General features: G+C 40.3%; 2 protein-coding genes across 9 annotated transcripts in view; one reads left to right on the forward strand and one right to left on the reverse strand.

Annotated features, from left to right (window-relative positions):
- Positions 1 to 7,047, forward strand: part of mapk10 (mitogen-activated protein kinase 10) — a gene marked incomplete at its 5' end in the record, with an annotated part of 46,515 nt that extends 39,468 nt beyond the window's left edge. For 5 of the 7 annotated variants that reach the window (XM_079487215.1, XM_079487218.1, XM_079487216.1 and 2 more), the window contains one exon: positions 2,810 to 4,848. In XM_079487215.1, coding sequence (XP_079343341.1) covers positions 2,810 to 2,952 — 143 coding nt within the window. In that variant the 3' untranslated portion in view covers positions 2,953 to 4,848. Of the gene's footprint in view, positions 1 to 2,804 lie in introns of all 7 variants that reach the window. The other 2 variants (XM_079487217.1, XM_079487219.1) reach the window with 1 other exon arrangement.
- Positions 7,048 to 9,085: 2,038 nt separating this feature from the next.
- arhgap24 (Rho GTPase activating protein 24) overlaps positions 9,086 to 26,671 on the reverse strand; it is a 70,867-nt gene continuing 53,281 nt past the window's right edge. The window contains exons 1-8 of one of the 2 annotated variants that reach the window (XM_079486440.1): positions 24,511 to 24,700; positions 20,559 to 20,681; positions 15,248 to 15,455; positions 13,880 to 14,012; positions 12,713 to 12,786; positions 12,233 to 12,354; positions 11,076 to 12,147; positions 9,086 to 10,951 (exon numbers count right to left, since the gene is read on the reverse strand). In XM_079486440.1, the coding sequence (XP_079342566.1) occupies positions 10,708 to 10,951; positions 11,076 to 12,147; positions 12,233 to 12,354; positions 12,713 to 12,786; positions 13,880 to 14,012; positions 15,248 to 15,455; positions 20,559 to 20,664 (1,959 nt within the window). In that variant the 5' untranslated portion in view covers positions 20,665 to 20,681; positions 24,511 to 24,700 and the 3' untranslated portion in view covers positions 9,086 to 10,707. Of the gene's footprint in view, positions 10,952 to 11,075; positions 12,148 to 12,232; positions 12,355 to 12,712; positions 12,787 to 13,879; positions 14,013 to 15,247; positions 15,456 to 20,558; positions 20,682 to 24,510; positions 24,701 to 26,671 lie in introns of those variants that run through there. The other variant, XM_079486439.1, reaches the window with a different exon arrangement.

The following is a 26,671-nucleotide window of genomic DNA, read 5'->3' on the forward strand; positions in this document are numbered from 1 at the left end:
ATAATAATCAAACCATTATTCATTCAAATTCATTTTAATGAAATATTCAGCCTGGAATATTTGTTTTTGTTCATGATACATATGAGTTTCACAAACTTAAAATAAAAGCATCCGGCAAAGCCATGAAATGGAAACGAAAGCGTCTGTTTTCAGGTTTCTGGGACATTGAGTTCAGTGTGCAGCGTGTGTTTCTCAGGTGGACCTGTAGAGGGCAGTGTGTCTATGTGCGTATGTTGTGTATCTGCAGTAGGAATCCTGCAGCAGTAAGAGAAGGTGACAGACTTGATGTTGAACGCAGAAGCAGCTGCAGATCTTGATGTTTACCTCCCACAAACCTCCAATGATATATTATAATGACATTATTATAGATCGGTTTGCTGGGCGCCTGCATTTGTCTATTGTTTATTGCCGGGATTTTAAACATTACAGTATATTGCTTGAGTTGTCTGTTTTCCTTTGGCCTCATTCTCTCTCTCTCTCTCTCTCTCTCTCTCTCTCAGTCCACCGGTCTCCCCTCTTTGTAATTAAATGTTGTGCTGAAGAAAGCAGTCGCAATGCAGCTCTGTATTTCACACCAGTGTACGTATATGTCACTATCGGAGTTAGTGTACATAACAAAAATGTGCTTTTTTAGTAAATCTAACATAAGTACAGGTTTAGCTAGAGGAACAAGAACAATGTTCATAAGAGAGAACTGCCAATAGAATTTTTTTTTCCTATAACATGCCTTATATTTTGCTTCTCAAGGAAATGTATTTGTTTTATAGGATTTTATAGGATAGAAAATAAATAGTTCACAGTGTGTTTCACAAAAGAACGATCTCAAATCTCAAAATATGAGTCTGATGCTTTTTACTTCTGAAGTACGTTATGTAACTTAACACGATAATGTATTCAACATTGGACTATATTGGTTGTGTTTTAAAAGCTGTATCAGAGATATCTTAAAGACTCTTGTTTATAGATGCGCTTCAGTTTTTATACTAAAGAGAGTGATGCCCTGTGTGCTCGGTTAAACCTGCAGTACTGTACTGGGGTGAAAATCAATGCTCTCTCCTCCTCCCCCTGTGTTATTAAGGGTCTGGAGATGTTGTCCTTTCAGACGCTCTGCAGTAGAAATCTGAGATTTATGATGGTCTTTCGGATGCTGGAGGGCTTCTTTATGAAGATGACTGAAGCGTTGCTGCTCTGTAAGCGAGAACGCAGCGATGTAGCTGAAACTCTGCTTTTCCACTCGGACGGTCACCGTAATTACATGCGTGTAACGTATATGACTCCATTACTCTGATGACAGCGAATCGGCTCAAAAACCAGAGCGATGGAGAAACAGATGTCGGGGTGTTACTGTAGTTTAACCTGATGGTCGTAGGAACAGAGAAGAGGAAACGCTCGCTAAATTCGGGGAAGACAACCTAAAACGACTGAAAGCGTCTAGCAAATAAATAATAAATATAATGTGCATAACGCAAAGAGCTTAACGTTTTTCTTTCTCGAAGAAACGCAAAGATAATGCATGAAAGACAATACACTGATTCCGAAAGAATCCCATCCTTCTTGCCGTGTCAGCAACTGAGAATTAGGGGTAACACAAAGAGGTCGTAGAGATTTGATCCTTGTGGTGATACTGTACGGTTCTTCCACGGTTCTGTGATGCTGAATGTGATCTGATAACCAAAGCTACTATATTTTGCTGGCGTGGCACGTCTCTGTTGAGTAAAAGGGAGAAATAGAAAAGAGGGACGGACAGTTTCAGCATTAAAACCCACCCAGTGTCGCCCACCAATCATTTTTTCTGCTTTTATCATCTTTCACCATCTCGTGTGGGTTCTGCCACTCCAAACCTGCATGTTTTAACCATCCATCTTACATAAAAACACGTCGTGTTCACAACACTGAATGGACATTTCATAGCCGCTTTCTATTAAAACGAAAGATGTCATTGAAGTTAATGGATCTTAATGTTATCAGAAAGTTGTTTTAGGAGGGTAACTAAAAGCAATTGCCTTGCTGCTGATCAAATTTGGCACAAGTCGATTGTTGAAACCGAATAAGATTGTTTTTTTGATTTGGAAGAAATTCTCTCCAAAACGATGAAAAATACATTCTGTTAGATATGTTCATTTTTATGGTGCGTTAGCGACACCTGGTGGTGGATAACGTATTTGTTTCTTACCTTTGAATGCATATGGGGTCACACGTAGAAACAATTCAGTTGACGCACAAGCTTATCCTTACTGTTTAAAGGTTGCTTTGTGTGTTTTCAAGCATCGCCATTAATATTGGATTCTTTCATCATTTACTCTTATTTCATTCCAGATTTGTTTGACTTTCTTTTATCTGCAGAAGACAAAATAAGATATTTTGAAAAGCGTTGGCAGCCAAACAACACCGAACCCGATTGACTTCGATTGTTTGGACACAAAACCACTAACATATTTCTAATATATTTCTTTCGTGTCTCTCAGAAGAGCCGTCAACAGGTTTTGAATGACATGAGGCTAAATGAATATAAATATAACATTTACAATTTTTGGACGAACTGTCCCTTTAAGGATTATACTATACCCGGGTTCTTTTAAACTCAACCAACAAAAAGAAAAGAAACGCCCTAGCAACTGCATATCGACACACATCAAATACTGTAATCCATGGACTCCATCCTTAAAGACTCCTCTTTCATCGCCGTGCGATATTTGTACACATTTATGTCGTTCTTGTACTGATACGGGATCGCTTGTCGTACTGATGCTCTGCGTCGTCGGTTCTTTTTTTTCGTTGTAACCGTTTTTCGTTGCTTCCCTCAGCGCAGGTGCAGCCGTGAATGACAGCGAGAGCCTCCCTCCCTCCTCGTCCGTCAACGATATCTCCTCCATGTCCACCGACCAGACCTTGGCCTCCGACACCGACAGCAGCCTGGAGACCTCCGCAGGACCGCTGGGGTGCTGCAGGTGACTAACCGCCTGCCTGCGCAACCCCATGTTCTTCAGAAGGTGAACGGCGCGTGCAAACCCCAACCATCTGCGTGCTCTCAAAACGTAAAAGATATGAAAATGTGGTTTCACAAAAACACACATAAACGTAAAATATGTATCATCGAATTGTAAGAATGCATTTTCATTCAAAGAAAACGACGTCTGAATATGTATATTTGCAAATCTAGTTGCTTTGAATCCCCCTCATATGGCATTTCAAAAAAGAGAAAATAAAATAGGAGGTAATCGGGCATCTCTGTAAAGTGTACATTTTGACTGGCTTATATCTAACACTTTGCGAATTTCTGTGCTTAAGTGGATGTGGCGGGTTGGCTTTTCTTTTAATCAGCAGTGTACAATATCGACCACCTATTTTCTTCCTAGATGTGATGGTTTTTCGCTCGTGCGTACATTTCGGGGCGGTTTCGGACAGGCTGGTGTGTTCGTGCGCCTATTAAGGTTCAATGTAAAGTGGCGCCCCTATCTTTTGTATATATGTAATTCTGTACAGCAGCGAGGCAATGGGACTGTCGGCCAGTAGAGGGAGTACCTGCACACCTTGCCACATCACAGCTGTCACCTGTTCCCTTTTGCCTGTAGTGCATGGTCAGAGAAAAAACAAACGTAATAAGCTAACATATACCAATATAGAGAATCCTTGTTTATATAACATTTAAATGAAGCGGATTTGGGAATGAGCGTGGGACGGTTTTCTCGCTCTAAAGGAAGCCTTGGGGGGCCGGGGGGGATACAAGCATCCTCTCTCACTCTTCCAGCTTTGTATATTAAGGATCATTTTCAACAGTCCTGGCTTCGTATTTGTGAAACTCACCCTAAATACGCCCCGCCTAGACGGGCATCGCATGCTGTAACTTCACCACAGAACGGCACTTGGTTTCTGTGTGCTACAGATTTGTGTTGAAGGGGGGCGTTCCATCGCCAACGTGTTGCTGAGACGAACGCAGGTTGAAAGCATGTGTCTCATCCTCACCCCCTCTGACATTTTGTTCCCCGTTTGCATCCGCATACACTAATCTCATTCCTCAAATCTGTGTCGTCTGAACTTGCTTACTACCTAAACACGGAGCATATAGATAATAATTTCATAGTAGGAGTTTATTTATTAAACCTATTTATTGTCGGAGCCTGAATTTGGGAAGTGCCTTTGATGTAATGCAGTTTCTTCTCATAAAACACAAATACAGTTCTGAAAGGGAAACTGTGGAGGTGTTGCCCAGGCGGTGACCGTGTCACTGAGGGTGTCGGATGTGCCAGGTCTGTTTACCCAATCCCTGAAAAGACCCCCGTTGATGTCAATTCTGTAGTGTAGAGATTTGTTTGTCAATTCAGTTTTCTGAGTCACTTTATGTTTAGACTTGAGAACGTGGTCCAGACCCCAGAAACTACAGTGACCCCGAAAGCATGTGGACACTTTAGCCAAAACGTAAAGATAAGAAACATCAAACAAATTCTTTTCATTTTACTTTTCAGATTTTCGCAGTTTACTTTCAACTGCTCCCAAAATAATATTTTTTTACAACAGGTGTAGTTCTAAACATTACCATGCCATTTGTTTCGATATTTTGTTATGTAATGGAGTGGCATTCATACATTTGAATGTGTGGTTTAAATGGCCACATTTTTGGGGACACTGTATTTTCCATCAATGTAACCCAAGTAATGTAGTTTCAACTTTCAAACGCACACAACTGATGTTTTAAGTAATAGATAAAGATTGGCTTCCTTGAATAAACCTAATGAAGAACATATAATATTTAAGTTGTACGCTTTTGTTTTGTACCTTGTATTTATCCAGTATGATCCGTGTACTAAAACATTTAAATAAAGGGGTGAAATTCACACAATTTTGGTTTTGTAACTTAAATCGTTTGACCTTTTATTGCCCTACTCTCATGTTTTTCTGTTTACAGTTTCAATGAAATTTATATTTTTAATAACACGTGAGTTTATTTTGCGTTAATGGTTACATGATCGTGTTTGTTTTGATGTTTGAATGACCTCAAAAGAAACATTGCTCATTTTCGTTTTTCGTTGAATGACAATCAAGTCACACTTCTGATATCATCCATCGACCCGTATTTGCGAATGACTTTACTGCATATTCTGACAAGAGCTAAATCAAATCGTTCAGGTGCTCCTCTCTTAAGTGTAGAAAAACCCTCACGATTTTGAAAGCCGTTCCATTCTTTGTAAACGTTTGCGCGAGAATACATACTTGTAAACAAATTTATCGTATAACGCAATGTAGGTCACTTTGGATAAAAGCGTCTGCCAAATGCATAAATGTCGAATGTCAAGAATAGTACCAAAATACCCGAAATCGCCAATTTGTTGCCATAGGAATCAGCCCCAAATATTCATTCGTACGAGAAGCTATAACATATGAAACAAATACATATCATCTCTGAAGGACAGAGGGGTTCTGGGAGGTCTCCGGTCTCTTCTTATATGGCTGCTGACGATTTTACAACAGGGTGGACATGTACACGTAAACACAGTAGCTTTTGTATTTCAATTGTTAGAATTCAATACTGATTGTAAATGGTCGCGTTGTGTATCCAATTTGTTGATTGCGTTTCATTTTAGAATAGACAGAGAAAAATGTGATTTGTCATCTTGCATTTTATACTGGTTGTTTTACAACGAAAGGACCCTGTTATGGATAGCCGTTGGGTCACACACAGGGTTGATTTTGGAATTCATGTCTCCAACGGTCTTCTATTTGGAAAACGGCACTACGTTATGAAATGTACTGATCTTGCGTAAAACGTTGGAACAAGTTTAAACATCAGTCCGGGAGAACGGTATCCCACAGTGCTTCAAGTGAAACGGTTGAAGCTGTTGGGATCCTTTGTTAAAATGTTTTGATTCATGTGGATGTCAACACTGAATGTTCGACGTACTTTTCACACTGATATAATGCTGCTTCGGTCGTCACAGCGACTTACATGAAACCAGCGTCCATTATACTTGCAGGTCAAACAGTGATATAGTGTGATGTCACAATATGGTAAAAAGTACTGAATTGCAGAGATGAATGAACCGAAAGTGCTGTATTGTAAAGTTTGACTTTGTCTTGTAACAGTGAAGTTGCAGTTTGTGAACAGGAACCTTGAGAATGAAAATGACTTGACGTGTCTTAAAAATGCGCTATTGTGATGTCATAATTGAACGGATTGGTCGAGGCGGTGGCCGTACTGTTTAAGAAACATCACGCTTACAAAACAGAATTGTATAACTTATTCCCAGTAGTTTTCTTTTTCAATCAGATTAGACATGTTTGTCCTATGTAGATCCTTCATTATCTAATCTTATATTGTCGTCAAATAAACGCATGTTCACTCGACAACACCATCCAATAGTTCATCCGTCATATTTGAAATGAAAGTCATATGAGTGCATATTTTATTGAAAACTAACTGCACAATATATACACCATCGATAAAATCGTTAAAAAAAACACACAAAGCAATACAAACAGCGTTGTTCCTTGCCTCCTGTCCCATTTTCTGTCTTTCTTTCTCTTTAATTTTTTTAGAAAGGCATCTCAGTGTCAAGTGTCACAGTAGTGCAATGACACGACTCTTAGTTGTTTTCCTGATCATGAATTCACACCATGTGCTACAGCTAATGTGATGAGTCTCGTGGTGACGTTCAATTCAGTCAACCAGGTCAGTTTGATTTCATTTAGACCTAGAGAGAGAGAAAGAGAGAGATTGAGAGAGCGAGAGAGAGAGAGGGAGGTTTAAAACTTTCATCTCTTTCTGTTCTGTCGGTGAGGCGTTGTTGTTGAGAGCCTAAGATGGAGACTGAGGTTCTTTACGAAGTGCTTTTTGAAATGTAAACCCATTTCACACGTCCTGCTCCAGGCTGTTGTTTTAATCAAATTATTCTCAAAATGCAAGACGAGATGGTTGGAAAAAAAGAAAAATAAATTAACATTAAAGATTTAAACAGCACTGATGGATTGCTGTTCGCACCCAACATTTTAAAGGTACTGTGTATGTAATATAAATATCTGTATGTGACTGAAAATAAACAACCTTTGATCTTGAAGTTGTGTCTGTTTTTCTTGAATTACCCCTGGGGGGGGTAACTGTGTATACATTTATACGAAGTGATATACAAGTTATATGAACACTAATCTCTCACCAACCATAATATTCATGACCATATCTAGAAATAGCACGTATATTATTCAATGCATATGTACTTTGAATGAACTGTGAGAAAGGGATTGCTGTTTATCAAGAGATTTACGAAACATCTGAACACCGCCTTCAGATTTCAGTTCGATGGGGGTCCGTGTCATTATTCGAAGAAACTTGTCAGAATCCAAGAGCAGGTAAAGTGATCCTCTTCATCCAAACGGTTCAGCCATGGACTCTAAAGGCCAAATCACACCGCACAGACAGATGCCGACAGACACGTCTGTCTGTGTTTGTTGGATCAGCGTGATACCTCTGTCTGTGTCTGAGCAGTGTGATATACTTTTCCAACAAACGCAAACAAACTCTTTAGACATTAGTAACAGTCAAATTTTCATTGTGGTTACAGGATTATCCATTTTTTCCGAGTCAGGCTTGAGTCGCTCTCACTAGTTTGTCGGTGTCTGTCCGGGCAACGTTCACATTTATTAGTTATTTTTCATTAAATTCTAAACCCAACTGCCAACTGTCTGTGCGATGTGAGTTGGCCTTTAGCATGCATCACGCTTGCCAAACAACAGGGCTGATTTATTGGATATCATCATAACATGTGTTATGTAAGTTTAATCACAGAAATAGTATAAGAAATAAATGGATGAAAGGTCTTAATGACATCTGCGTTGATTCCTTTTGTGTGTTTGGTTACAACGAAAATTTAACACAGAGTAGATTGTCTATAACTTAGATAAAATATCAACATTGTGATCAATATTATGGTGATTGAAGAATTACTACAACAGCAGTTTTGTATGCAAATCTTTTATGTTAACCAAATAGGGCCATACTATAGATTTTCATTGTTTTCGTGTTACTTCATACAATACAGATTGTTTCAAATCAGCTTTACAATGTTTAACGGGAAAATAGGATTTATGAAACTTAACACTTTAAACAGTAACTAAATGACAAACAAAGTAATGAGATGTGTGGCTTACATATCAGGTTTACAGGTTTAGACTTTAACTTTGGAAAATCGTAAATCCTCAAAATAATGTGTTTAAGATAAAGGGGGGGGGGGTTATGGCGTTCTATATTTACATTTAGGCATTTGGCAGACGCTTTTCTACAAAGCGACTTGCATTGCATTAGACAGGTTTTGTTCTGTAAACTTCTGCCCAATGAATCGACAACAAAGGCCGGAGGTCTGCATGAGAAGAACTTGCGCTTCCAGAGGTGTGTATTCTTTCGGTTTTACTTTTTTTCAGGCTGTATAAGCCTATTATCTAGTGAAGAAAGGTGGGGGGTTTGAGAGCTACACGACCCTCAGATGCCTGTAGAGGCCTGTCGCAGGGATGGAGAACGCTGGCCGTCCTCTCGTGTCTTCAGGTCCACTGCACCGTTACGCTGAAAGACATTCCCACGGTGCACTGGGGTAGCAAAGTTAAATATTTAGACACCATTGTTGTTGCAAACCCTCATATTTATGAAACAAAAATGGTTAGAAAAAGCTGACGTATGTTGTGTGACACAATGCAAGATTCCTAAGAAACATTTTTTTAGAACTGGACATCCACATCTGCGTGTATAAATAAAAAAAGCACACTTGCAATGTTGTGAGAAAACATGAAGCCCAACCAGGACCAACAAAGAAGAAAAAATATCCAGCCTTCTAAAACAAAGTCAACATCGGGTCAACATCTTATTTTTGTTGTATTCTGAGTCATTCTGCATGATTTATTTCACACCTCACACAACCACCTGGGGTAAATGTTACTAAACTGACATTTCACAAAGGGATCTTGATCGAGTCTTTCGTTCTTTTTTAAATGTTGTGATTTTTGTTGCTGTAAATATCAGACCACCCTGCGATTTCGTGTGTGATCGACCCCAGCGACCGATGCACAAATGACGATGAAAGAAGGCAATGAAAGACACAGTTGGAATAAGGTTTACATAATTTAATTGCATTTCACTGAATGCATCGGGCTACAGTAGAAGCATGGACAGCTGTGAGTATCCATTACAAACAGGCAAAGAACAAAAAACACAGATGTGTGATCTGAAAACGGACACATAAACTGCATTCGAGTCTCTCCAGACATCCTTAAAGCAAATGATGTGCGGCGCAAATAAGATATTTACAGGTCTCTTTCAGTGGTGTACCAGACTCTATGAGAACTATGAGACAGGCCCCACCCACAATCGGTGACATCATGCACAAGCGCTTACTGTATATCGGGGACAGATAGTGATGTTACTTTGGGCTTGTTTATGTTGCTGAAATATTTTCTTGTTTATTACTTTTCCGTCCAAGTGTTAATATGTCAAGTTTTGAATTTTAAATGTTTTGATTCAAACATTTGGTTTACAAATAATATATCTGCCACACTTGGATTGCAATCATTCTAATGTAACCATATACATATACATCAGTTGAATAGTCTACATATTTTTAGTCTTGATTTACAGGATGTAAAGATGAATTTAAAGGTCCAGTGTGTCATTTTTGGGGGATCTTTTGGCAGAAATGCAACATAATACACAAAAATAGGTCTTCAGGTGTTGAAAGACCTCATATAATGGAGCGTCATGTATTTGTTACCTTAGAATGAGCTACTCCTATCTACATACACCACGGGTCCCCTTACATGTATTTTTCTATGTTAGCCCTAAACGGACAAACTGCTCGGCATATTGCGTTTCATAAATACGTTATCTCCTCCGGCAAAGACGCGAAAACGTGACGACATCTTAGTTCTGTATCAGCCAGCGTAGTGCTTTGAAAGTGAGGGGTGGAGTGAGCTGTTGGTTGTAATCCGCAACCTTACCACTAGATGCCGCTCAATTTCATACACTGGACCTTAAAGAGGCAAAAGCTACTCTTGGCCAACATCTCATATTCGTACCATTCTGAAAAAAAACAATCCATATGTTTCCAGTAAGTGCAAGGAAAAGCCTTGATACAAAACTTATAAGTAACACATTAAGAATTCTTTAAATATCCGCACATACATGAATATATTCAATTTGCATTTATACAGACATTGCTTTTCATCTTGGAATTTTGCTTTATATACACAAGGTGGATCTATTTCGGACACATTTGGTTGGATCACATAAAGAATGTGAGTGACATTTGTGGTTCTGTTGTCCTTCAAGCGCTTTCCATCTCCGTTCGTGTACGTAACCAATTCAACAGTAAAGAACTGCGACAGTCACGAGTTTCTTCATCAATGCTCTCAAAGAGCAGACTCCATTTATTTCTCTCCATTCATGACACTCATCTGAAGTTAACGCGCTTGTCTTTCCACAAACCATGACCATGATTCAAAGCATTCTATTGTATTATGCTGTTCTCGAGATCCAAGTAGCACCATCAAATCATCTCTCTCAACAAATCCAAACATAATTTAACAGCTGGTCAATTCATCTCTGAAATTTGGCTCAATAGGTCTTGCTCTGCCGTGAAGGTTCATTTAGTTCTATCTGAGCACAGCCCACACAATGTACAGAAATAATAGTTAATGGCAGGCCTGAATGAAAATGTTAATGTCCAACATGCCTCCTCACTGAATCCAGATGGTGTTGGCTCGGTCAGGTCGCCGCGGGTCTGCGGTCAGGTCTCCGAAGGTAGAGAAAAACTGTTCCATTTCCTTCTGCAGCATTTCATTTCTCTTCTCCGCATCGTCCTTGGCTCGCTCGGCGTTCCTCAGCTTGATCTCCACCATGGTGTACTTCTTCTTCTCCTGGTCCAGCTCTTCATGTAGATTTGCCATCACGGTCTCCAATTCTAGGTTTCGATGTTCAAGACTACACAGAACAGAAGGAAAGGATTATTATACACAATTACAAAAGTTTACAGAGAGATTAAAAAGGAAGTTCTCAAAATAATGTACTAAATCCCCAAAACGCAACAGCAGTACACGACTCTCACCTTTTGATTCTGGCCTCATACTCATTTTTCTGTTTGACCATTTCCTGTTTGAGACTGGCCACTAGGCTGTGTAGTGCGCTGTGATTGGTGGGTCCATTAGCGACGGCAACCGTATCGCTGTTATCGCTGCTACTGGTTCCTCTACTTCCCCGTCTGCCTCCGTTACTGGTCCTCTGTTCCCTGTCGTCCGCCAGCCGTCCGTTGTCTTCCTGTACCGGCCCGTCCAACAGCGGGTCCTCGAAGTTGTTGCCGAAGAAATCCTGCTCTGGGCAAGTGGTTGTCGAAGAGCGACAAGAGGTGGAGTTCTCCGGAAGAGAGATCTCGCAAGATGAGGTGGACCAAGTGGCGCTGTCTACGCTCTGCTTGTCCTCACAGCTGCTGCTGAGACAGGGTTGCATCTGCTGCATCTGATGCTGGATTTGGACGTTGTCGTACGTAGACAGTCGATTTTGCTGGTGTTCTGAGTTTGGGATTTTCCCCTCCCGCATTGTGACGTGACTATTGACCGCCCACAGTCCGTGACGTCCATTCAAAGTCCCGTTTGTCATGTCTGCGCTAGACACGCCCATTCGTACAATACCGTTTTGAACCCCCATCTTTGTACCCAAACCTTTTACCGCGCCAGTCCGTCGGGCCTGCAGGGTGCCCATGTTGGGAAGAGTCAGATTTTTCTCTTGATTAGCTTCGCCGGAGGACGTCGAGGACGAGCTGAAGGAGCCGTTGGTGACGATACCGCTGCCTTTGATGAACGCCGGATTTTTCTTTACCATGAGTGGCGGGCTGCGGGTCAGATCGAACCGCTGGCCGGTGAATCCGTTACGAGGGCTTCCCGACCGGGGGGAGCCGTTGTCCAGTGGAGCTCGGCTGGGGGATTCGGGTGTGTCCCAGGTACACTGTCGTACGCCGCTGGTGTTGTTGTTCTCTGTGTTTTGTAGCTGACCGTTTGTCGGCCGTTTTTGAGGCTCGTTGTTGTTGTTATTGACCAGCTCCAGGGTGCTGTCCTCTTCAAGCGGGAACAGAACGTCATACCGTCCGATCAGAACCGCCATTAGCTGCTGGACCAGTACCGTGCCTGCACACATGACGAACATGTATTCATTGCCAAACACAGAAAATAAGAGACTCTACAGTGTGCGGGATTGGATGGAAAGACAAACCTTCCATTATAGTGACTGGATCCTCGACTTTTGGCCTCAGGATATTTGGCCCAAAGACTGTTGCAAGATTCTGGACACTCATTTTGTTCACCCCTGAGTAGGACTGCACCTCATCCAGAAACCTGGCCGGGACAGAAGGTTCTTAATGAGTGCCAAACAAAACTCAGCAAATGTTTAGACAGAAATAAAAAAAATTATTCCATAGTCGGGTTCCCACACTTTCTGAACTATACATTACCATAAAGTTTCAGCTAGAGAAGTCTCTATATGAAAAAATATTCTTGAGATATTAAGAATATAAATAAAAAGAATGATGTTCGATGTCAAGCTGTGTATCTTCAGTCAAATGTTGAAATGATTATGAGTAAATAAAAGTCAAATACTAGAAGCTAGATGATAGTTAGATAAATGTGACTTGCATGCAATTGAAAAATCATTATAGAGTAATATTTTAAATTAAATCAAAAAGAGGGCACTTACTTGCATATGTATTTTAACAGATTGTAGTTCACTTGAGGTAGACCTTCCACTTGTCTTTTTAATTCCTTCATTCCCTTCAAAGTGCCAGAAAAATCAATTCATTAAATACACGGCCTGAATAAAAAACACGTTCATGCATTTCTTTAAACGGATTAATGTAACCCAATTTTAAATGATCTGTAACTCTACACTGTACACGATCATACAGCATCTGAATAACAAGACAATTTAACCTCCTCGGCCGTTAACGTCCTTAAAGCCAATCTGAAATATTCCTAATTGACTCATTTTACCATGTATTTAATTAATACCTTCAATTAGCCGAATTTACTGTTCGATGGTTTTTACAATTATTGAATATCTACATTTAAGGATAATGATCCAAGAACTGTTTTGGAGCGTATGATGGTCGTGACATGTTTTCCCTGCAGGATTTTTCTGCACTGCGCCATAAACCTATTTCTCACAATACAATTATATCTAATAAAACTTTCATGGTGCCATGATGCTTTGCGTCTGCTTTAAAAATCGTGCACAGCGCTCTAGGGACTCTCACAGTACAAATCTCGCTCCAAACCTTTGGCCCATGATTTCATTTCAATTGTCGAAGTCCCACCATGTGCTTTTGTCTTAACAAAGATTTTGCGCAAGGTAAGGTTTAACTTAAAACTCAGATTGAGGTTGTTTTTCCTAAGGGTCAAAAATGAATGGATGGATATCAGATAAAAGACGACTATTAAGAATAAGATGATGTGCCGAGTCCTATTGCTTGCTTTCTTTCTGCCTGGTGGTGGGAGTCAAATTCAATTGAGGGAAAATGAGAAATAGCAAAAGGTGGAGTGACAACAAGGTTAAAAGTACTATCAACTTAAAAACTTTATCTATCTGTTAACTTTTTGATAGTTGTGGTTAAAAATCTGCCCAGCCACATGTTGTAGGTTTAAACGTGCACTTCTGCAGTCACTTTTGAAGAAAATCTAGAAAGTTAAAATTAATTAATCTTCAAAAGCAAACCTGAACAAAACACCAAGATATCTAAAAACAACTCTCTATCACTCCCTGAAGTACTGAAGTTAAAAAACATTGATCTGTGTCTGCATGTGTGTTTGCATCTATTTTTGACCTAATAAAACAAAACAAGATGTTTTATCTTATAAAAGAACTCACAGCATCTTGGTCTTTGCTGATAAGTTTGGTGCAGGCCAGAAACTCCTCATATTTACAGAAAGGGATGACAGGCTCAGGTAGCTCTCTCAAATACAGCTTCAGCAGAGACGCCACGGTGTGTACATCTGTGTTACTGCGGGGAGAGATGGATTATCTTATTATATAATATAACGGTCCAATACATCAAATGAGGACGATGGAAGAGCTAGAAACATAGAATGAGAAACAGGAGGATAAGGACATTTTAAATGACAAATGTTTTCTAGAGAGAGAGTATAAATGCAGCGGCCAGGCGTCCCTGTGCTGTTATCCCAGCAGTTCTAATGATGTGAGCAACAGCAACCCGGTACTAAATCACAGCGAGGCACAGCATAACCGTGCGGTAAAGAATCTGGGGTCATGACAGCTCAGCAACAAGCTGGATTTATCGACAGTTCCCGGGTGTGTTGCGTAGGTACGCTGGGGAATCTTTTATAGGGTCATGCATGCTGTTGTAGTGGACATGTCAAACTCACACACACACACATAGAAAACAGACATACTTAATGTATCCACAGCCTCACTGTCAAACACACATGCAAACATACTCTTTATCATTATCACCTTTGCATCAGACACAAGAATGTTCTAAATATGAACAGTGTTAAATATTCGGCGAGCCGTCTTCCCGGCAGAGGGATTGTGGGGTCTGACATCTCTACAATTGCAGACTGAAAACAAATTTGGAGACAGCTGGTGGTTTCTGCCAAGCTTGGTGTCACTGAATAGGAGGATTTTTTTTTAAAAGGGACATGTGGTGTGTTAAGGCAACCAGTCTGTGATACAGGTTGTATGTAATGTTTTAAAGGAGCAATGTGGAGGTTTTAGCGGAATCTAGTGGTGAGGTTGCAAATTCAACCAACGGCTCTACCCCTTCCTATCAAAGCACTATGGCGGCTCTCACAGGACAACGATGTTGACGTGTTTTCGCTTCTTTGCTGAAGGAGATAACATATCTCTGAAGAGCAGTTTGTCCACTTAGGGCTACTGTAGAAACAACATGGTGAATTCTATGCAGGATACCGCGGTGTATGTAGATAGAAATAGCTCATTCTTAGGTAAGAAATACATAACACAAGCTTCATTATGTGAGGTCTTTATACACCTCTGAAGACATTACCTTGCATTTCTGTCAATAGATCCTCCAAAAAAATGACACATAGCACCTTTAAAGTGTAAGCGAGCCATTTCTATAATTCTGAAGGGACTTTTAAAAAGTCCTACTTAAAATATATTAACGTGTTTCACAAAAAGCTTTGTCAGAGAAGAACACCAAAAAATACTATGGATCTTGGATTCAGTTGGATAACAAATGTTATGGGGACGTACCAGTCAAAAGACGGCTTCTCTCCGCAGTCAAAAGCGTCTTGAAGCTCTTTGACCAGGTTGGCTTGTCCGGGCAGCCGGAAGAGTCCTTCCTCTCGCAGACCCCAGCGCCGGATAAAGTCCACGCACTGCTCCACCAGCATGGGTGCCATTTTGTTGCCATAGCGACGCTCATACCGAACCGTCTCTTCTAATTTCTGACCAAAGATTCCTGAAATGAGAGAAACAAGAGTGTTTGCAGCACAACACCAACCTAAGTCAAATATGTTATTTATTTATTTTACATAATAACGAATCTGATTGTCTGACTTGTTGAAGTTTATGTAAATGTACTTTTGTTAATATTCTTCATTGGCAACTTGGCAAACAATTCAGTGTATTTTCAGTTTGTACTTTATTCTAGAGACTTTACGATTAGTTTTAACTTAAGCGAAATGGCCACACTCCTGTCACTCATAATTTGTCAAAGACGAAATCTCCCATCAAAGTAAAAGCCGACTGAAGGCTTTTCTTTCACACTTCACACTCTTAAGGAAGAAAACCGTACGCTTCCTTCCTCGCCCTGGTCTTTTGTCTGCAGCATTAGAGCTGAAAACAAACGTGATTCACATGTGGCATGCACATGAGAGCGGATTAGGCCGGACTTCCTGGAAGCTTTGGATTGACTGAGCTTTCCGGGTCTCCGGACACAGACACGAAGTAAAAGACGGTACATATTAAATCTAGACGACAAGAAGGGTTTTACCCCCTTTCCTCTCTGAGCGGATGCCAAAAAACAGGGCAGACTTGTTTGGCAACAGAGCAATAAAAAAGGGGTAAAAGAATATGACTCACCGTGTTCGGAGCCGACACAATTTTTTATTTTACAGAAGACGCTTCTGTGCATGAAACTGTAGTAAAACAGAGGATGCAAGATGGGACATCTGAACTTTCTGCCTTTCAGCATCTTAAAGACAAAGTTGAGGACGATGTGACCAGCCGGAAAGCGTCCACAGTGATATCAAAAACAACCACAAGAGTACTTTTACAAATCCTCTTTCGAAACATTAAATAAATACATCCAATACTAGAATTCCACACATGGTCCACTTTCCATAAATTAAGCAGAATATTTGGATATGAAACAATTTCCGTTTCCCAGCAGCTAGTTTTTAGTGTTTAGATTCCAACTGTAGGAATGTTGAGTGGTTCTGTGTGGGTCAATAAATAGAAATCCCATCATGCATCTGGAGCACCAAGCGCTGTCTGTTATGAATGGTGAACACAGAGGTGCGAGACTTGGCTGTAATTGGTCTAAAACATAGAAACTCCGTACAGAAGTGTTGCTTGGCTTTAACGGTTGATGGTTTATGCAGAAGCTGAACGTTCTGTGTCTTAGTCCCTGGGAAAAACCACCTGAAAACAATCTGAGAAACAGATGACGAGTCAATGAATCGTGTTTCCAGCCAAACAAAATCTCCTGATGGATTTCCTCTTCTTCATCTGGCGTTCACCTTCAGAGTTCTTGATTTTGCATGTCTGGGGTTTATTCCTCAGGGCTTTAACATCAGGTCCTCTGGGGTGAGTTTAGCCGCTCTGACTTTGACTTCACTTTGCTGTCACGGTGCAAATGACAATTAAAACAAACACACACACACAATCGCTTCACTTCTTCACACAGTTACGCAGGTGCTCTGCCAACAGCACAAAACTGTCCAAGACTTTTCTGTCGACCACATGTATTCACACACAAGAGTCTTTTGTGCTACTCTAAGACTTTTATCCTAGAGACAATCTAATATGATCCACAGTTCTCTTCTTTTCTCGTCTCTTCTTTACTCATCTCTTCTTTTCTCGTCTCTTCTTGTCTCGTCTCTTCTTGTCTCTCTTTGGTTTTTATGGCTCTTTTCCTCTCATCTCATCTCATCTCATCTCTCAAGTCTTCACTTCTTTCTCATTTCTTCTCCCGTTTTGAATCTTTACTTTTGTGGTTTTGTCTCTTCTCTTTTCACTTTGTTTCTCCACTCATGGTCTTCTCTTCTCACAGTTTAGTACATCAGAGCTGTCCTCTTCTGGTTTGGTCATTTCGCGGGTCATCTCTTCTTAACATCTTGAACCTCTGAGGTCCATTTGTCTCCTCCCGTATCTCTGAGCTCTTCATTTCTGGTTTTGCCTTCTCTCCCCTTCTTCTTTTCTGATCACCTAACTAAACAATCTCAGTACCACATTCTGTCTGTGCACTCTTGCAGATACTCAGCGTTAGTTTGCTCCTCTCAAAAGTGCAGTCTGGAGCAACAGTCCTCCTTTAAAGAGCCGTAGGCTTGGATTCAGGGGGGTGGAGACGCGCTGCTCCATCCATCTATAGCTCAGACTTGACCTGTGATCCAGAGCGGAGAGTACGATGGGGCCAAAACAGCCCCCTCCATTTAAAAAAAGCTGCTAAGCTCTTAGCTGTGTAATCGTCTGTTGTGGCTGTTCCCAGCCTTCCGCCATCATTCCTGCGCTCCAAAACTCCATCAACAAGAGTTCACACACAGCTCCACAATAGCTGCAGGCTAGTGACTTTCACTTCAAGTTCAGTGGCAAATAAAACATTAAAGGCAAATTGTTTAAATATTTCTGAATGAAACATAAAACCCTTTAAGATTCTGAATGAATATTCCTTGTTAGTTTAAGCCTGTGGGCGAGGATTAACAAGTGAAACAGATCTTTTATAATATACACCAGAACATAACGCATTTTAATGAACTTTACTTTTGGATGAAAATCATTTTTGCAGTAAAACGTCAAAGGGGTTGATATTAGATATATCAACAGAAGCAAATATGTGACTTCATTAGATGTCTTGTATGAGCTCCTCGCGGTCGAGACCCCTCCAAGGGCCACAGCTTTAGGGTCTGTTTTACTCATTTGTTCTGGGAGAAATCTCATCCTTCTCTCATTCCTCTTGACTGTCAACACTTGCTTCCCAAACGCTCCAATGCATCTATGACATGTCCAAATGGCAAGCGCTAAAGGTACTCATTAAATTTGGAAGGACAGATTGTCTGATTTTGAAATCTACACATATTGTTACATATAACACATACTAGTTAAAAAACTATTAAATCATTTGTTTATTTAAATACAATTAAATATTGGCCTAAATATCATTATTATATAATAATAAACTAAAGTTAATGAAAATAAAAATGTTGCTTCAGCAATAAACTGAAATAATTTTAAGCTGAGTTTGTAAAACTATTAACAAACTAAAACTGAAATAAAAATTAATTATTTTATGGACGGTTTCATCAGACGCACAAGCCAGGCCGAACTTCGGTTTGTTATCTTGTGGCTATGCATAATAATTTATGTCATTATTCATTTATAATAATATTTCCTGGTATATTAATTGTATTAAATTAAATGAACATTACTCAACAGTTATTGATTCTTTGCGGAGGTCTACCGGAAGTTAAGTTTGGGCCTCATAACATTTGTTTATGTTGTTGCTGCTGAAACTGCCAATATAGCAACATAAAAAATAAATAATACAATGACAAAAGCACATAAAAAGAATTTGCTAAAACTTTTACTAAAATTAAGACAAAGAAAAAAGAAAACAACAATAAAACTGAAAAGAAAACTATGATAACTTTGCAACCAGGGAGTCTCAACAAATTAGTATTAAACGAAAACATCTGAAAATCTAGTTATTTCTTAGTGTTAGCGTTTTTAGTTATAGCTTGTTCTTGTTTAGATATTTCTTAGTGCTATGTTATGTGGTTCCTAGCTGTTGAATGTTTAACTGAGAATTGTACTTGGGGGTTGCCCTGAGTTCAAATAGGTTGAGATCCACTGAATCAGATGTTGTGTCTAGATAGCATAAGTTGTGAAGAGGAGAGTTTGCACGGCATATAGCTTGTATAAGTTTGGGCCCCACAAAAGCTTCAAGATGAACTTTTAAACTATCACACAATCTCATTTTCTTGAAAGTCTCTGTCATTCTGTTCCTGGCTCTGAGACCAAGACACAGTCAATACTCTATTAACTACAAAGCAGTCGCTTAAATGTCACAGTTCAAAAGCCATAGCCGTGCACAAGCGATACAAGCAGTTCAAAATCCAATTTCATCTATTATTATGAAAGCCAACAAATATCTAATGAGTTATCAACGGCTTGCAGCTGGATACACATCCTCAAATCAAATCCAAGACTGAGAGGTTAGAAGAGTACAGTGGAACACACAGGTGCTCCAACTGGGTGGCCATGACATACTACTGCAAGACCCTTACAGTCACCTATGGGTGAATCCGGTGACTGTGGGAGGGAATTTCAAACTACAAATGATACATTCCTGAGGAAATGAACAAAAGATGAATTCCTGAGAAAAAGTTTTGGCTATACACACAGTACGCACACAAACACATGCACAAAGAGATATGAATTGGTTTCGTGTGTGGTGGTCCCGTGTGGCCACACAAGACCACAACGCTGTCTTTGTTGAAATCCAGTGAACCAGTTGAATTCCCAGAGATATTTAAAAGTTAAAACCATCATTAAAAGCAACACCAAAAAATGGAAGGTTGAACCCAACTTGATAAAACCACCACCTCAATCTGGACTAACCATCAAATACCAGGATGGATATCACAGAAACTGAACCTGTTTTTCAGGGCAATAACACAGCGAGGATAAAATTGATAAACTTGCAGGAAAAACGAAGAATTAGAATTAAAGACATGTCAATGCAGTCTGTGTGAGCGTATTATTTCAATGATGAAATAGGGCTACAAGAGCATCTCATTACTGTGGATGAATGGTTAATCTCGGACCACCCTGCCCACACAAGTGAATCATGCAGACGGTCGTGCGAGGATGAGCCATACTGGCAGACCGGAGAGAAAGCTTTTAAGTGCAAGTACAGGAACCTTTATCACGACCCTAAAAATGATCAATCTAATGAGGTCAGCGTGCTCGTTTTAAAACCACACACACACACACAGCAATAAATGAGATTACTCAATTACACAGATAACCAACAGCATCTACATCGCTCACAAAGTCAATTACATGAACCATATCAGTAAACTAAAAGTTCTGCTCTTAAAATCTACAGTCGGTTCTTATAATTAAAGCTATAAAATCTTCTTTAGCATAATCTTGGCTAACGCAAAGGTTAGAATATTACTCATTGTGTGTTAACGGTCACCGTATGGTACTTCATCAGCACTATAACATGTAGCAATCACGAGTGTGCAAGAGGTTAAACAGTGACCTATGGGTTTCTAACCATTAACCAAAGTTAACACATTCAGACAGAAAGTGGTTGGCAGGTGTCATTCAAACTCACCTCCTCCAAACGGAGCCCATATGACCCGGCGGATGCTCTTCACCCAATCCTCCATGTCATTCTGTGTACTGGCCATAAGGAGGTACGTCTCATGGTTGGATGTCATTCGCTCCCTGTCGCCCCCTAAAGAGGAAAAAAGAAATCAGTCAGTTGTGATTTAATGTTGTGGTATCCAGCACTAAAAACAATCATTAAACACACAAATGTATGAACTTTAAGAGAAAGCCCCGGATTAAAACACTTTTTAAATGTGCTTTAAGGAGCAAGTCTACAAGGTCAAACATATAACTATGTAAAGAGAAAGGGTATAGATGCGGTTTCAAAGCAACAACAGAAACAAACGTTTCTGCCCAAATGTAACTTTCCAGTACACATCTGCAAAGAGTCCCTGTATATAATTTTTTCCTGATAAGAAGCTAAATAAATAAAATGTAAATTATATTAGCTAGCCAGGTAAAAGTATGTGTAGTCAGTATTATCTTGGGTTACCAGTAGAAGAACCGTTACTTGGCTGAACATGAATGCGACAAAGTTACACGACTCATTAAACAAAAGGTTTATTTGATCAAATTTACATACAGGACCATCATTGCATTTCATTCAATTATTATAAAATCAAATATTAGTGTAATTTAATATAAATGATATGAAACAGAAATTATTATTAGACACTAGCCAGACCGATCAACACAGAAAGGGTCAGATGAATCGATATCTGTGAGGATTAAAATCATTTTTTTAATGGCATCACGCTTTCGATTTTAAGTGAAACTTTATTTCTGAAGAAAATTTAGTTTTTTTGCTTTTAATGTGTATACATTTCAAATGCCTTAAGGATTTTTATATAACTCGTATAACTATGATCTTGAAATCAGAAGATACGCATGTAAACATGTTCAGTCCGCACTTAATGCGCTTCTCATCAAATTCCAGGCCGTGAGGTCACCTCATCGCTATTGTCTATTTTAAAAGAGAGAATCCCCCCATACGTCCTCCCGTTTCAGTCCAAATGACATCAATGCATCAAACAACGCTGTGCATTTCAAGGCACTTCCGTGGGTCTTTAAGTGTTGTCCCCTAAAGATCTGTTGAAATCATTTATACAACACACATTAAGAGAGACCGGTGCGATGGATCCGATCAATACAGGATGCATCTTTTTCTGCAGAATAGCCCTCTGTCCTCCTCCATATGAAGAGAGAGAAACCGTTTTTAAAACCATATGTCCACAGTGAGGTGTAGTTTTGAGGGGTTAATGGAGATACGATTAGTCTGAAAGGTTAAATTATTCATCGCATTCATTCCTGCAGTTCTGCAACGAGCTCTCCAGGGGTTCGCCACTGTCTTGATCATCGATTTGGGGTGGAATGGTATCAGCTAGCGGCCATTAAAAATTTATTTATAGACTGTCGAGAAGAGGAGTGTGTGGAAATCGTTGGAGGGGCAGCAACGATAAAAGTCATTAAAAAATCTGCAGGTAAAAGTTGTTGCATCTTATTTTGGGAATACTACACTTGCAAACAAATTATGCATTATATTAAATACATCCTCAAAGACTGATATTAAAAAAAGATATGCATTAAAGGAACAGTTGACCCATCATTTACTCACACTTGAGTTGTTCCAGATCTATATACATTTCTATGTTCTGAACAGAGAGAAAGATATTTGGAAGAATGCTTTTAAACAAACAGTTCTCGGTCACTCTTGACTACCATTGTCATTTGTCCTACTATGGTCAATGGTGGCCAAGATCTGTTTGGTTACAAGCATTCTTCCAAATATCTTTCTCTGTGTTCATCGGAACAAAGACATGTATACAGATCATGAACAACTCAAGAGTGAGTAAATGATGGGGGAACTGTTCCTTTAATGCTTTCAAATTCTTACAGCTTTTCATGAAGTCTACGGATCCGGACACTTTTATATTATATCATTGCAATGCATTTTCCTCTACTACACCAATAACACAAGCATTCACACCAAAACTTTGTGTCAGAAGGACCTGCGCTCACATTTTGCTGGTGTTTGTAGGCATTCCACACCTGTTTTACAAAGGGAAACGTGGGAAACAAAAGCTGGAATGTTGAGCTGCAGCCCACCGCCTGAGGCTGGAGATAAACGGAGGTTGAGATGACAGCAACCTAGACTACATAATTGCATATGTACCGACCCGCACACACTCATGCGACACAGGGCATTAAGTACGTCTTGCTCTCTGCAGGGGTCTGTTTTAAACACACCATCTGCTACGCACCATTAAACATGGATACAAACACATGTGCAGAGGTCAGAAAAGACTGTCTGTGGATCAAGTGAATGAAAGTTCGATATATATTAGACTTGAAGACTATCTTTCGTTATTGTACCTAAAGAGACCCCTTGACCCTCCCCTCGCTTACGATCCATGACCTCACTCTCCTTTAAACGCACGCTCCCCTTCCCTACCATTCACCTGGCTGTACATTAACATTAAACCTCCCCGAGAGGTTCATATTTTTCCCATGAGGATCAAAGTAACTGCTGTTTTAGGATCAGGTCCCAACTGTAATTTAAACCACAGCAACAGACAGCTTTGCAGGTCTCAGATCAGCATTAGCAGGTAATAAACAGGCAGACCGCACACAGACGGTGTCCGTCCTCCCGAGCTCTGGATTGCCTCTCTATGTCCCAGCGGGTGACTGATGGGCCCTCGGGGATTCATTATGAACCAGCTTTTCACAAGCCCTCCGCCATTGATCCTGGTGCCAGTTCACACACGCAGGGAACTAGAGAGAGACCATTGTACCCGTCAAGTATTCAACGACCCCTAATCTTCACGAGCGGGGCAAAGTTGAGCCAGTTTGAGAACAAGAACATGGCAAGGACAATGATGGACGGATCAACCGCGGTGATGTACAATAAGGCTAAAATGTTCATGAACTTGGCGACAGCATAATAACATCGCTCAACCGGTAGAGCATTGCATTAGCAGTGGAAAGGTCATGGGTTTGAATACCAGGGGACATAATGATAAAATGTATAGGCCAACCTTGAATAAACTGTTAGTTATTTTGGATAAAAGCATCTGACAAATGCATGAATGTAAAATCAGACTTTAAAGGCTCCACGCCACCATTCATATTTAAATCAAGATGTTTATTGGCACTGACAACAATACATTCACACAGCTATACGCACACCACATATAGAAGTGCATTTCTATATAAAGGAGCTTTCTGACAGCGTGTTTTAACCCATGGCAACGAGGTTTACACGGTGTAACGTATAGCTCGGACGTCCAGCAGTGCATAGTGTGTACGTGTGTAATAAACAACACGAGATTGAACCGTAGACACAAACACAGACACATTCCTCTCGTGCTTAGTGTGTTTATCCACGCGCGTAAAGACGCGTTGGCTCCGCGCAATCCATCAAATACACAAATCCTAAAACAGACCAATTCATTTTCTTTTTTTTGCAATGTTAGTTGTCAAGAAGAGATAAATCAGAATACACGCGCATTCATTTAAGCCTTAAAAAACATGGTTTTATTATAGTATAGTAGGACTTTTGGAGGATTAACAACAGATATGGTTGAACCGTGGCGTAGTGAGACGATGGCGAATTTGTGGTTGCTATACAAACACCTTAACTACGGTTACTGTGGTAAAACCATGGTTACTTTTTGTAATAGTTGGTTCGCGCGACACATTTCGAACTGCGTGTTTTAAGACGCCGCGTAAAGTTATAAATAGTCGGACTTCTAAAGACGCGTCTCTCGGGACGTCTCCAAAGCGCGTCCTTAACTCCTTCCAATGCACACTTAACATCAAATGTCCGCATTTGCTCTTCCGGTAACAATAACGAACTGAATCAAATGATCATGTCGCGGCGTTTTATTTCACGCAGTAGCGATGTGAAATGTTCATCCCACCGGCAGACCTGTATATTAAAAAAACAGCAAACAAACCTGTTGGTGTCACATTCGCAAAACCTCCAAGTAGTGCAGAAATAAACCCCACTCGTGTTTCCAACACCCCGCGGATCTCGCACCGGCACCTCGCGCACCGGCTGCGCGACACACAATAGGATCATCCGTTGTGTGCGCGCGTGAGTCCCTCCCCTCACGCGCGGTCGGTGTCGCTTCTCTGTTTCTTTCCTTGACATTTTGTACGTATTGTTATTTAATGCCGCCGGAAGAGGAGGCGCGTTCTTGTCACATTATTAACATCAGCTGTCAGAAAATTAATAAATGTAAATACATTAATAACTCTTGTCTACTCAATATTGTTCGATTACTATATCACCTTTCCACCGATGGTATACTTTGAGGTGCGTGACGTCACACAGACCACTGGCCCAGGCACACATTAACCTATTTGTCCCCGCACTGTAAGCTGCATGTGAGATTTGATATTGATTCACGTGCATGTGTTTATTATTATTGATGGCTAATGTTTTATCAATGCAAAAGCAGGAGGAGATAAGATGAAACATAATGGGATATCGATATCTACAATATGACATGTCCATACAGCGGATACATAAAATGTAAGTTTGAAACCTTACAATGCAATCAACAATACACTGGTTAGTAATTCTTACATTTTAATTTGGCACAATATTTGACATTTAAAGCCTTGCTTTTATTACACAAAATGGCAAAGTTCTTTATTAGCTTAAGCTATTGATTTAAACTATTGTTTACTGTATATTATGATTTATTGAATGACAAAAATCACTGTGTTTGGTCATCTATAAAGCGTTCTCAACCCTTTCCCTGTTGTCTGCATTCAGAAAGTCGCACCCGTCTTCCTCAGAACAACTGCTTCAGTGTTTTTCAAATGACTAATGTTTAAAACCATCACGAGTAAATCGATAAGCACGATTTTTCCTAAGCAGTTGCTCAACGAACAGCACGTCTGTGTGCGCCATGTGTCTTTCCAGTAAGTCGGTTAGTAACCGCTGAACCAGACCAACTCTCAGTCATCTCATTAATTCAAATGGGATTCTCAAGATGTTGGTATGATTGTAAATCTGAGAGCTTACGTCTCTGGCACATGCTTGTGGCGTTGAGCGGGTTTAACCAACTGCGCTGACATAATCAACTGAAGGTCTTTATTCGGTCTGTGATGTCACTGCCTGTCAGGAAGCATGCTTTCTGCAGCTGTCGCCAGGCATTTCCAGGCTGCGCTGTGTGAACAGATTGTTATGCAAACACACAGCGCCTCCCGAATGAGTCTCTTGTGTGCTCTTAATGCATCACAAACAGGCGGAGCTGTAACCAATTCGCTCCGATTCTCTTTTCCACCACAGACAGGGCTCGTGTAACTTTCCAGCTGTGAGAGGAAGGCGAAGCTCAGCTTCCAAATGCAACAAAACCTAGTGACCTTATTTCCTCCAACACTTCCTGTTTGTTCCTTCACAATGTCCAGGATGGAGCAGGCGTGCTGTGTGCACGTTCCTTTACAAGCAAAATGCTTAACATCTGTGACAGGTTTCAATATATTAAGCTGCAATTACACTACAAACAAACACATTGTCGTACACATTTCACATCCTTCATCTCTTATGATCTCTCGATTCCTCTTACTCATGATCTCATCTCCGTCTCTCCATGTCTCACAACGCCGCTCACAAGCTCTAATGGACTTACTCCACCATCTCCTACTGCTAATGCACCATGAAAGATTGATGTTACCCTGCAGAACGTCCAACTCCACTGACACACTGAATCAATTCTTGTTGCTATCATACAGCTATCATATCGCTCCGCTGCACATTGCAACAGACAATTCACAATTATGCTGCACTGCAACCGCAGATTACAACATACTTAAAGTACAGACGTCTCGGAAGAGAGACAGATAGGAAGTCATTCCATTACTCGCAAACAGTTTAATATTCTCAAATTGGATTTACAACCCAAGCTGTGCATGGCTTTTGGTCCAACATGGCAAAACACAGCTACAGCCGAAGTACAGAAACAAAACAATTTCATTACATTTCGTATTTGACAGGCCAATAGTAAACACATTTCATCATGTATTTAAACTAGGTTATGATCTCAAAAGCTTGTCATTGGAGAGCAACATATTCATGCAGAAGCTCATTAAGGAATATAAATATAA

The sequence above is a fragment of the Barbatula barbatula genome (assembly GCF_947034865.1).
Source record: "Barbatula barbatula genome assembly, chromosome: 22".
Classification (NCBI taxonomy): domain Eukaryota; kingdom Metazoa; phylum Chordata; class Actinopteri; order Cypriniformes; family Nemacheilidae; genus Barbatula; species Barbatula barbatula.